Raw genomic sequence first — 13253 nt, forward strand, 5'->3', positions numbered from 1 at the left:
ACAACGCCGCCCCTTTGCCCTGATGTCCCTGCGGTGCCTGTTGCTTCCCCCTCCCCTGATGCCCTCACCAGTATGGAAGACGATGGCATTTGACTGTGCAGGCAAGGTAGGGGACACACATCCTACTGTGTCCCCCATGCAGCTGGGAATAATTGACTGCCCTATGGCCTTTGTTGACTTTGAACTGCCGTTGATCCACGGACATTGTGCTCATGCTGATTAAAGCTTTATTTTCTTTTTTCATTATCACACTCCTGCTATGGTGGTATTGGTGTTGGTGGGGCTGCTACATTGTTTTGGGTGGTGTTTAAGGCTTTGGGTGTGTGGGATTTGTAGTAGTGTTCTGCTCTTTGGGGCCACCCTAGGATCTGTGTGCCATCACAAGGTGTTGGCTAACTTCCTTAGGTCATGTCAGCAGTTACTGCATGGTTCAATTGTCCCAGGGTGTATTCCTTCCTCTGTGTACCCAGTTTCTTCCCTGCAGGGTGTTCCCAATGTTTAGCGCAGAGCTGTGTCTACATGAGCTGTGTGTGTGACGGAGCCCTTCTACTTTGGCCATGCATGCATGGCCATGTCTCCACCTGCAACAATCGTGGCATCCTTGGTGATCACTGTACTTGTGTGTGGAGTCAGTTGACATGAGTTCATGGGGACATGTTCCCTTGTAGGCAGTATGGATGTGGGTAATTGTGGCATCACACACATGTGTTACACCCCTCCTGGGTGTGGACACTGCTGGGAGGACTCTGCACCCACCCCTCCTGGGTCTGGACACTGCTGGGAGGACTCTGCACACACCCCTCCTGTCTCTGGGCACTGCTGGGAGGACTCACCACCCACCCCTCCTGGGTCTGGACACTGCTGGGAGGACTCTGCACCCACCCCTCCTGGGTCTGGACACTGCTGGGAGGACTCTGCACACACCCCTCCTGGGTCTGGACACTGCTGGAAGGACTCTGCACACACCCCTCCTGTCTCTGGGCACTGCTGGGAGGACTCTGCACCCACCCCTCCTGGGTCTGGACACTGCTGGGAGGACTCTGCACACACCCCTCCTGTCTCTGGGCACTGCTGGGAGGACTCACCACCCACCCCTCCTGGGTCTGGACACTGCTGGGAGGACTCTGCACCCACCCCTCCTGTCTCTGGGCACTGCTGGGAGGACTCACCACCCACCCCTCCTGTCTCTGGGCACTGCTGGGAGTGATAGGCACCCACCCCTCCTGTGTCAGGGCACTGCTGGGAGGACTCTGCACCCACCCCTCCTGTCTCAGGGCACTGCTGGGAGGACTCTGCACACACCCCTCCTGTCTCTGGGCACTGCTGGGAGTGATGGGCACCCACCCCTCCTGTCTCAGGGCACTGCTGGGTGGACTCTGCACACACACCTCCGATTTCTGGATATGTGCGCTTGGCACATACACGGTGGGGTTACGCACACTGCATTAGAGGTGAGGGTACGAGTCTACTGACACTGGTGTGGTGGGGGTACGCTCCGTACGTCCGCGGGTGGGGGTACGGGTCGTACTTGCACTGTTGGGCTGGGGGTACGCTCCGTGCGTCCGCGGGTGGGGGTACGGGTCGTACTTGCACTGTTGGGCTGGGGGTACGCTCCGTGCGTCCGCGGGTGGGGGTACGGGTCGTACTTACACTGTTGGGCTGGGGGTACGCTCCGTGCGTCCGCGGGTGGGGGTACGGGTCGTACTTACACTGTTGGGCTGGGGGTACGCTCCGTACGTCCGCGGGTGGGGGTACGGGTCGTACTTACACTGTTGGGCTGGGGGTACGCTCCGTGCGTCCGCGGGTGGGGGTACGGGTCGTACTTACACTGTTGGGCTGGGGGTACGCTCCGTACGTCCGCGGGTGGGGGTACGGGTCGTACTTACACTGTTGGGCTGGGGGTACGCTCCGTGCGTCCGCGGGTGGGGGTACGGGTCGTACTTACACTGTTGGGCTGGGGGTACGCTCCGTACGTCCGCGGGTGGGGGTACGGGTCGTACTTACACTGTTGGGCTGGGGGTACGCTCCGTGCGTCCGCGGGTGGGGGTACGGGTCGTACTTACACTGTTGGGCTGGGGGTACGCTCCGTACGTCCGCGGGTGGGGGTACGGGTCGTACTTACACTGTTGGGCTGGGGGGTACGCTCCTTGCATTCGTGGGTGGGGGTTCGAGTCGTACTTACACTGTTGGCATGGGGGGTACGCTCCATGCATACGCGGGTGGGGGTACGGGTCGTACTTACACTGTTGGGCTGGGGGTACGCTCCGTACGTCCGCGGGTGGGGGTACGGGTCGTACTTACACTGTTGGGCTGGGGGGTACGCTCCTTGCATTCGTGGGTGGGGGTTCGAGTCGTACTTACACTGTTGGCATGGGGGGTACGCTCCATGCATACGCGGGTGGGGGTACGGGTCGTACTTACACTGTTGGGCTGGGGGTACGCTCCGTACGTCCGCGGGTGGGGGTACGGGTCGTACTTACACTGTTGGGCTGGGGGGTACGCTCCTTGCATTCGTGGGTGGGGGTTCGAGTCGTACTTACACTGTTGGCATGGGGGGTACGCTCCATGCATACGCGGGTGGGGGTACGGGTCGTACTTACACTGTTGGGCTGGGGGTACGCTCCGTACGTCCGCGGGTGGGGGTACGGGTCGTACTTACACTGTTGGGCTGGGGGGTACGCTCCTTGCATTCGTGGGTGGGGGTTCGAGTCGTACTTACACTGTTGGCATGGGGGGTACGCTCCATGCATACGCGGGTGGGGGTACGGGTCGTACTTACACTGTTGGGCTGGGGGTACGCTCCGTACGTCCGCGGGTGGGGGTACGGGTCGTACTTGCACTGTTGGGCTGGGGGGTACGCTCCTTGCATACGGGGTGGGGGTAGGGTCCGTACATATCCGTCCCCACGCTATGTGATGTTTGTGCGGCCCGTACCCAGGCCTTTGCCACGTGGGTGCGATCCGTCCCGCCATTGTTGGGGTGACGTGTGTGGGCGTGGTCCGACTCGTACCCACGCTCTTCAGGCGTGGGTACGGGACGTACCTGTCTGGTTGTGTTGCCGGTTCGCGTGGTGACGGACTTCCGTTGTGGCGGTCGCTGGATTATCAGGACACGCCCCCACCCCCTCGTGGTGACCAGGGCATGGGAGTCAGGTATGTCCAGGCCATGTGTAGTGTGTCACTCATGTGGTTGTTTTGTGGCCTGCCCTGGTCGTGCCACCCCCACCCCACCCCACTTTCCCCCCTCCCTTAGTTATTCTGACCTTCTGCGGCGTCTGCGTCGTAACCTGTAGAGGAGGTGTACTGCTATGAGGGCAGGGATGACTCGTAGGTTCGGGTCCATGTCTGTCCGTCGCGTACTGGTCCTCCTTGCTCGCGTCGTCCTGTCGCGTACGGGTCCTCCTTGATCGCGTCGTCCTGTCGCGTACGGGTCCTCCTTGGTGGCGTCGTCCTGTGTGTCCGTCACGTACTGGTCCTCCTTGTTCGCGTCGCCGTCTGTCCGTCGCGTACTGGTGGTCCTTGTTCGCGTCGTCCTGATTTCCCGGCAGTTTTTGGCTGCCGCAAAATATTCACCGTGCGGGGTGACGTCGGTGCGAATCGTGATTCCTGGGTCGTGAATGGCTGGCTGCGTGCGTCCCGACGTCAGGTCGGCGCTTTCCCGGATCGCATTGGTAGGTGTTTTTTGTTCGGTCGGTCTTTTTTACGATTCGTACGGTAATGGTGTACCCGTGCGAATCGTAATTCCATGTTTGTATATTTTGACGACCGGGTACGCGTCGGACGGAGAATATGCTCCGTCCGACGGTTCGTACCCGGTTTTTGCCGGATCGTGATCGGCCCCATAGTGTCGATTCTGAAGAAAAATCACCCAGGAGTAAATTTCCAACATTTTGGAATTGGCAGAGGATTGTAGGAGTACTGCTGGGAAACCATGATGACAATCACACTTTCGTGAGGCCAGTTGTGGAATCATTTGTAAATCTCAACGTTCTCACATGCGTATATGGGTATTTTTGGAAACAAATATAGGTAACGTACATTTACGCATGCGCAACTCCTTCTCAATTACAGAAACCCATTCCCCTGCATCGCAAACAATTTTGGGTGAGTCTGTTCTCCGTTTCCACCCTCCTTAAAGACGTACTACTGCCCGGACAATATTACATTTGGGACAGTGTCGCAGGAGGGAGCGGATTGCGAGAACACCCACAAACAAGCAAGCTTGGCGGGGAGAAACTTCCAGTCCCAGAACATTCCCACCACGTAACGTCTGCGCCCCGCCCCTTGGTCGCACAATACATGGAAGTAAATCTCTTTACTAGTGTTATAAATCTACACTCTGATTCCTACGCTTGTATTAACCTCCATAGAAGAGCCAGGTGTGTTCACCTGCGTAATGGTTTTAAGAACCGAACCCATAATGTTTCACTTTGGGACTTCAATACAAGATTCCAGCTCTAATCCCAGCTTCGCTATTACACAAATAAGGTACGTGATCCTGGCCAAACCACTATCTTCCCTTTCCATAATTCTTTCACAAAAATAGGGTCTGCTTAGAAACAAGGCAGCCCTCAAAATAAATGCCTATATTGGCTCAATATGTTGAAACACACGTTTACAACTGAAAACAGGGCACTTCTAAAAATAAAACTACTATATCCTGTTTAAACTAGTCCCAGACACCAGACACAACTTACGTGAGACTCCTGGCACAAGAGGTTGCAGGGCTAAGCTTACAGCACACCCACCATTAGGCACTGTGAGCCAGCCCTGCGCAGGGACAGGAGATGTGCACGCGTACGGAGTGCACATCTCCTGTCCGTACGCGTGCACATCTCCTGTCCCCCTTCGGCAGAGAAACCAACAACAATAGGTCTCGCCAAGGCGTGCAGCGCATGCACTGCGTCGCTAGGCGAGACCTAACAACAAATGGCCTGCACTTGGTGAAACTATGAAGTAATTTAATAGTGCAAATTCACACAATGAAAGGAGTGTGGCGGCTGTGGTACTCAAACACAATTATGGTTGTAATGTGCACTCATTATATTGAAAACGTAAGCAATTTGTTTGGCAAAGGGTACACCCTAGTGTAGGGGTTTCCATCCTTTTGTGTAATTAAAGCTACTTGTGGTCAATGAAAACCATCCTGATCCACTTAGATCCATTTTAAAAATCGATTATTTAGATACTGGGCCTGTATCCAGTCTGTGCGCGGTCAGTACAGCTTTCTAAGCCGCATGCTAAGGGCCAGATTTACAAAGATTTTGCGTCTAGGTTGTGAAACTTTTTTGACGCAGTTATGACGTAAAACCTTTTTTGTTACTTAAAAAAGCCACAAAAAATGTCCATGTGCGTTGCTTTGTAAGAAAAAGTAACACAACAGAGCGCACTGTGCTGTCTTGAGTTACTTTGGACCAAATTGGCTTTCCATGGGTGATGCATGGGTATTTCCTTGCATTCACCCATGAATTTTTATGCAAACCCACACTTACAGAGATGTAGACATAGGTTTGCGCCATAACGGTGCGCCTGTCTGAGGCTGGAGTAAGGAGGGTAAATAGCTTTATTTTTCCTGGTTACTCCTTTTTGGATGTGTGCTACATGCAAAGGGAAAATAGCCTTAAAGGTTAGTTTTTGTGCAGAAGGGACCCCTTGACCACAACTCAGACACTCTAGCACTGTGGTGCCTTTGCTAGGCAGCCAAATAGTGCCAGTGCATGGAAAGCGCAGTACGGCGCCATTTTGTGCAGATCTGGTGCAGTTCTGCATTCTCCAGGGGCGATGCATCGCAGCACAGCAGCTTTGCTTTCTGCGCTACATTGAGCCACCGCTTTGAAAATATGCCCCTTAATATTTTAGATTGTAGGGAACATTCCCTGCTCCAAAGACACATATCTGATACAACAACTGTGGTCGAAGTCAGCTTCACCATGCGTTTCAATGGACGAGTTATTCCTATTTTGGCATTCTGCAGAGTCAGTCTGAGGCCCTGCCAGGTATGTCAGTACCACAGTAAAGGTCAATATTGGGATATTAAGTACAAACAATTTAGCAGTGCGCATGTGTCAGGCATGAAGCATTTATGATTTCAGAGCCCCTTAACGCTTTCCACCACCACCCTGCACCCTCATATGCAGGACTCCCTAAGATCTCCTAGCAAGTGTCTCTGGGCCTCAACATCAGCTTTCAAGTGAGTATCTGTGATGAACAAGCATATGCAACTTACCAGCTTCCATCAGCCAGAGCATCAGCAGCAGAAGCAGAGACCTGAAACCAGAGAGGACAAATGTAACAACTGCCAGGAAGAGAATCAAAAAATACAACTAATCACAACAGTAATTTCAATCTGATCAAGAATGCTCATTCTGTTGATGGCCTCCTCAGTGATGCAAAATAAGATGAAAGTGAAAAATAAATAATCTACAAACATTGGTCATCACATTCATCCTAACCTATTAATCTTGTATCCTCACCTGCCTCGTGGCATCATTTATTAGTTTAATATTTTTGACCAGTCGCGCCAAACCTCCTCCATACCTGTATGCCAGGCAGCCTCAACCCAGATCCCCATCTCCTGAGCAACTGGTCAGTTTGCCTGCCTTTTATCCTCTTTTTACCGTTAGGAGTCTATGCAGAGGTTGGGGGGTGGGGAGAGAGGGGGAGGGGGATAGACTAATGTACCTGGACTGAGCATTCTGCAACACAGAACTGCAAACAATGCTCCTATCAGTTTATCGGGAAGCACACGGAAGCCACAGCTATGTCTCCTAAATTCTGCTCTCATCCTTTCCCCTCTGTCTTGAGAGGAGACAGCAAGGGCACCATGTTGTTTTTTTTGTGGGCGGGCCACAACCTGGAGGTGATTGTTTATCCTTCCTTCATAGCCTGCCTTCCTTTTCTGTTTTTTATGGAATAGGAGTGTTTTTTTTCTTTGTTTTTACAGGGCGGGTACCCTCATACAGCCACCCCTCCAAGCACTGCCACTTGTTGACCACTTGCAGCTGCCGCCATGGGGGCAGGGGGGTCCTGTTAAGGGCCCGACAATGTGGTGTGAGCGGCGAAAGGGCCATTTCACAACATTCTAAAGGAGTCCTCATTTCAGCACAGTGCTGATCACCACTCTGTGGCCTTCCCTGTTATTCTTCTTGGTATTTCCTCCCAGTGGAGTCACTGATACAGGAAGCACTGGTATATTAAGAGTCAGAAAAATTGCGATTACCTAAAATTGCGAATACAAATAGGGAATCGCAATTTGCGATTCCCTTAGCACATGTACCAACAATTGCAAACTGTGCATTTAGGAAAATGCTATAACCATAGACTTCGATGGTGATCATGTGCAAATGCTGAAAAATGCACAAAAATACATGTTCCAAAGTGCCATGAAGCACACACATGCCCATTGGGCATGTATGTACTTTACATGTGCAATTTTTGTTTTTTGGGGTTCTTCAGGAGGCCTTAGGTCCCCGGGCACCCATGGCTTTGTATTACTTGCTTTGCGATTTCCAATTAGGTAATCACAAATTAGCTAATGCAAAACCATTCGCACCTATGGATCTTTTAAGCCCATAGGAATAAATGGAGTAGTATTACCTAATAGTTATTATCTATTTACCGAATCGCTATTTGGTAATATTAAGGAATTTCTAAATCTTTGGGATGATTGGGAATTGCACTTAACCCCAGCCATTTCAGAATGTGGGAAGTGTTATGAATGTGAAAGAAAGGTTTCCGGAAGTATTTGCAAATTAACATGGTTTTCTCAAAGGATTTAAGCACAAGATCAGAATGTGTGCCAGTGTTGTGCCCTAGCTACACAAGGTCAGGCAGCCAGTCCCATTACCAATCAGGGCAGAGCTGAAGAATGAATTGGGCAGGTTATGCAAAGAAAGAATAAATTGAGGCCTTGGAGAGGCTGGTGCCAGTTGTTTTGGCTTGAAAGACTTGGGAAGGTCTGAGGATATGTGACAGCTTAAGAGACATAAACTAGCACATCCGGGTGGATGGCACCCAATTGCAAATATAAATGTGATTTTGAGAAATCTTAAGGAGGGCTACAGTTTTTCCAACTTCTTGTCCCCTTACCACCAGATAGAATTGGAAGAAGGCTCTAAGCCATTGATTTTTTTTATTACTCCAGAGTGCACCTACAGGTTTTCTTGAATGCCTTTTGGACTTGCAGCAGCATTATTTCAAAGGGTGATGCACAAACTGTTTAGTAAGGGAGCCAACATCTAATATTTCTAAGACAATATTTTAGTGTGTGGGAAGAATTGTGTGGAACACAATTAGACTAATGCTTTAAAGATCCATTGTTGTCTGTCTACCCTAACTACATATTCAATAAAGCCTTAAATTGAGGCCTACTGGCAAGAGATGTAGGCTGTGTCTTGACTTGGCACTGTGTAAGTTCCTCATCTTGAAGAGTCGAGGACAACAAGACCTGTCAAGATGAGGAACATACACAGCATATGGACCATTGGTTGTAACATATGTCTTTATCTATTGTGCAACAATGTGCTAAGTGACTAGAAAACTGGTCCTGAGGAAAACCTTAGATACCCATTAGAGGGTACAGTAGCAGTTGAAAGATGTCTACCCTGCATTAAGATTAGGGTAGAAGAATTCCCATATGTTTTTTTTATTCCTATCCCCTTCAGACATGAATAAAGTTAGTCTTAGCTCCACCAAGAAGTAGTTTTAGTTTCCTCACATTTCTCACTGTGCACTCTGCTTCTCGCCTACACTTTTTCTCAGAATGGGATTGACAGTCTGAATTGCTTCTTTCCTGCGGGAGAGTTGTAGCTCATGCCATAGAATTGTCTTATGGTGTGAGGAGGAACCCTATGAGGAAGCATGCCACCTAACAGGAGGCTACCCCCTGTGCCAGAGAGACAGAACTCTTGCCACCCAGGGCGATATCTCTTTGTGACTTGGTTGCAATAGGCCTTGTGTGAACTGATTAAAATTTAGGGACTGTGAACTCGTGGGCCTTTAATATTTCCGGGCCCCCTTTCTGTGTTTTGTCTTCTCACTTCAAGGCATGTTTCTGATCTTCAAATACATGTTTGTGTAAACATACTCTAAGAGTCTAGTTCGTTTTATTCAACTAGCAATTGATACAAATTTGTGACCAAAAGTGGCAACTTTCTCCGCCATGAAAGTGTCGATGCTTTGCTTTCCTGCTGACACTTTAACACTAGTCAACCTTTAGGAGACATCCTCTCTCCTTTGATGCCCGGTGATCACTGGGTAAAGTTTGGACAGTCCCTTGGGCAGACAATTAAGAATTCTGGAGGCATCCTAGATGCCATAGGACTGGGGCTGAGTTAAAAAGCCTATTGTGAGCACACATTGAAATGGTATAGATCAAATGTGCTTTGGTAGTGGTGTACAGGTACCTATTGGCAGGCAAAAGTGGAAGGGTTTCCCAAGTAGAGGCTGGAAGCCATGCAATCACATCCACCTTGCACTTGTGCCCTGAAAAAAGGAGAGATTAATAAACAAAAGTGATGGGTAGATACTAACTTTCATCTTAGCCATTGGCAATTGCTCACATTCCATCATTTTGTGGTCACTTCACCGCCACCTCAGACAGGAAGCAGCCACGTTTGCAAATCAGACTTGGTCTTGCTCCAATAGGAACATTCTGGTCTGAGCTTCCATGCCTCGTGTTTGTTTTGCTAGATAAAAGGAGGTCCTGAGAGGATCTACTTAGGAGGGAAAGAGTTGAGTAGGTGCCTGGGATTTTGCAAACTGGTGTCTAGTGTTCCTTAACTAGGCATGTGCAAATCTTTTATGCTGCATATAAAATGTGCAACATTTTGGGAATATCATTAGCATAACATTTGCACAATTTTTAGGCACAGAAGACATGGATGGACAGAAATCATTAGATATATCACATTACTTTTGAATGCAAGATATGCTCATTCTTTCAATTTTCAATTCAGAATTGTGAAGAAAATTTCATGAAATTTCAGAACATTTCACAGATTTTTCACAGAAGAATATTTTGAAATTTTGCACACCCTAACAATGACGTTTCATAGGCCAAATCACCAGACTCTTAGCAAGGGCATAGAGCGAGCTGGTTTGGGTATATAAATAAGTTGCAAGATGTTAAGGAGTGCATGAACAGTTGAACTTCCAGGAGTAGATCATTATGGTAATTTTGTGCATACCATGCATGCTGAGCACCATTTCTGTTAACAGTTTTTCTAAGCTCAGATGGGGGCCCATGTAGGTGGTGTTCCTAAACTAGCAAACCTTTCCTGCGAATGAGCTCTGGGGTGCAGAGACGGTGGTACCTTGGCCAACTTGTTTCTTGTGCATCTTCCTGAGGGACTCTGCGGCTGATGGACAAACTTGAAGAAACCCGGTTGGTAGGCTCAAGCGCATCTGCATCAAGTACATGTACAAGTTGTGTATATTTGAGGTGGTATCCGGTGGCATGGTGATTCATCTCAAAGGTGGAATATGACAGGTTATTTGCCAATGAAGCATTTTCATTCATTTGCTGTGAATGAGGATGCGTCATCGGAAAGGGTTTTTCTCTTTCTTCTTGTATTGTTCCAACTTCCACTGAAAAGGAGAAAGGGGGGAATATATTGAGTAAGTAGTAGAAGGCCGACAAGGCCAAACGGCAGCATTAGTGGATAGCATTGCAGGGCCTTCCAAGTGGAGGTAGGAGATGGAGGATGAGTGTGACTGCCTTCAAGGGATGGAAAAATGCGAGAGACTCGCAAGAATCTTGGATATAATTTGTTGGGGGCAGAGTCAGTATGTGGCAGCACTCAAGAGACAAAGCCTGGAAGATGGGAGACACATGGTGACCGCCCCTGGCATGGACAAAAGGAGAGGATACATTGGCCTATCACACTCTCCTTACCCCATTATAAGATCACAAGGTGATCTACCTGCTGAAGTCAACTGGTCAGTAGTCAGTAGAAGGAATGGAATAAGGGCCATGGTGCTGCCTGCTCTCTGGAATGATTCAACAGGAATAACACACCACAGAAGAAAGTGACACACAGGTAGTTGCACATTGCACCACCTTCTGGGTCAAGATACAAAACATATAGATGGATGGAACCACTGGGCCATTTGAAGGGATGGAAGATAAGGCAAGGGGTAACCTACTCTCAAGAAAATTCAGGCAAGAAAGGTATGCTTTGGAAAGATCTAAGGAAAGTGTGCTATAAGTAATTTTAAGAACTATGCAGTGAGGGAGTGTGCAATGCCGCCTAGTAGGTGTTATCAGGTGGTGCATAATGAGATATATAGCCTGGACGCAGGATAAAGACAATCAACAGAGGAAGAGATGGACAGAGTAGTGCTTTGTGGTGGTCCTCTAGAGCCAGATACTCCAGCAGAGGGCTGTGTTATATGCAGAAGACCACCATGCAGCACTCAGCATTAGAGTCCAGGGAGAGTTCTGAGGCAAATGATATAAACGAGACAGAGGAAGATAATAGACTGACAGATCTGAAGACTGGTGAGACAGCTGGTGGGAAGGGTAGTGTAAGGTTGACAGAGCTAGAGGATACAAAAGCTGACAGAAAATGGCACTGAAAGTTATAGGAATAGTGGAGATTTTGTTTAAGGTAATAACACTGCTTTCTGAACAATAAATATTACATTCAGAGTTAAACTTAATAATTAAATTATATTTTCCATCAGTGTTAAAATATATAGCAAGTGTGATGACAGAAATAGAACAGCAGCTTTAGGAATGCCAAACTTATTTTTTGCACGTCTATGAAAGTCCGAATCACTACCTTTCCACTGGTCTCCAATTATTCTCTCACTCGGGCCTCATTATGAGGTCCAATTAATTCCAATGTTACTGGTAACTTGTGTTACCAGCCCCATCAGAAGTATGAGATATTTGGTACTGGATCTGCTAGTTTCTGCTGGAAACTCCAGCTGTTAAGAGCAGGTGGAGTCTTACAGAGAAATATGGAGTAAAATGAGGCATGAACAGGGGGCTAGTGCCTCAGTTTCTCTGGAGAACCTCTTGTAGTCTCCATTAATTCAGCCCCACTGGATGTACCAGAACCCCAGTCTGTAACTCCAGGGGGAGGAGATTATGTAGAGTACTACTTCTGTTGTAGGGTTTTGTGTGGTTTAGGTCCACAGAAAAAGAGACTGCCAAATGAAAAATGAACTTATTCTTATTAAAAAGTTCAGGGGCTATAAAAGAATAGTGACATTCTCAGTTAGTTTATTCCACTTTATTCATGTTATTTGGTTCCCAAAGTGGCAGGATCATTTAGACCCTTTGCCACTAGATAAGACTCCCCTGACAAAAGACTACTTGCCTTTTTTTTAGAAATCCAAGCTTACCTGGCGGTAAGTTCAAGGAGTTCATGTTTGTTTTGCCCGCTCATCAGACTTTTTTGTTTTCAAGAATAAACTCCCTAAGCAGGAGTGCCTCACATGGCAGCCCTAGAAAGGAAAATCCAGTGATGGATACACCACCATAAAAAGGGTGGGTGACAGTCACTATCACCTTGTAGGCCTGTGGAAGGCCAGGCATCACATCAAAGACCTCTGACATGGAGCCACCTGAAAGTTAGCTATTGGAAACCTTTGGGTCGGCACCTCTAAATGGGACATGGGAACAGCCACTTTGCTAGAGTGGGAGTACCTCCGATCTACCAGATGCTCCCCACACCAACATTTAAAATGACCCCTGGAGTGTTTGAGGACTTGTGACCAATCTTTTTGCACCTGGTGCCAACCCCAAATGAGTAACATGGTACATAACTATATAACCTTTGGTGGCAAACTTCACTCAGGCGCTCTCGCACCTGTGGCCACTGTTTATTCACAAGGTCACCCTTGTTGTCTCATCAGGGTCTCCTCCTTGGAACACTTGGCAAGGCCATTGTTAGCCTTTACATTTCACGGTCAAGAACGATTGCTCTCTGTTGACAGCTCTTGCCTACTTGGGCTGGCATCCCCACCGTCACTGGTCAATCCATTTGCAGTAGGACACGTCTTCCACTGACATCCTCTCAGCCCAGTTGGTGTTGTAGGAAGATCAAACATAAGACTTACAAAAGCAGTCACAGGTTATACCACAAACAACAAACCACTACTACTACTACTACTACCAGCTTACTATACAAAATCTATGTTAGGACCTTATGTTGTTGTTCATAACTTGAATGTGCACTTAACAGCCCAGGTGGGGGTGGGTCTTACCAGAGTTGGCAGGTGGATGTGTGAGCTCCCACTCTGGTC

General features: G+C 48.6%; 1 protein-coding gene across 1 annotated transcript in view; it reads right to left on the minus strand.

Moving 5' to 3' along the window:
* The window catches only part of LOC146859261 (ICOS ligand-like), a 406586-nt gene that overhangs the window by 90149 nt on the left and 303184 nt on the right, over positions 1 to 13253 (minus strand). Inside the window, exon 2 of the mRNA XM_085649952.1 lies at positions 6226 to 6266. Within this exon, the coding sequence (XP_085506078.1) occupies positions 6226 to 6266 (41 nt within the window). The remainder of the gene's footprint in view (positions 1 to 6225; positions 6267 to 13253) is intronic.

The sequence above is a fragment of the Triturus cristatus genome, chromosome 3_2 (assembly GCF_964204655.1).
Source record: "Triturus cristatus chromosome 3_2, aTriCri1.1, whole genome shotgun sequence".
Lineage (NCBI taxonomy): Eukaryota > Metazoa > Chordata > Amphibia > Caudata > Salamandridae > Triturus > Triturus cristatus.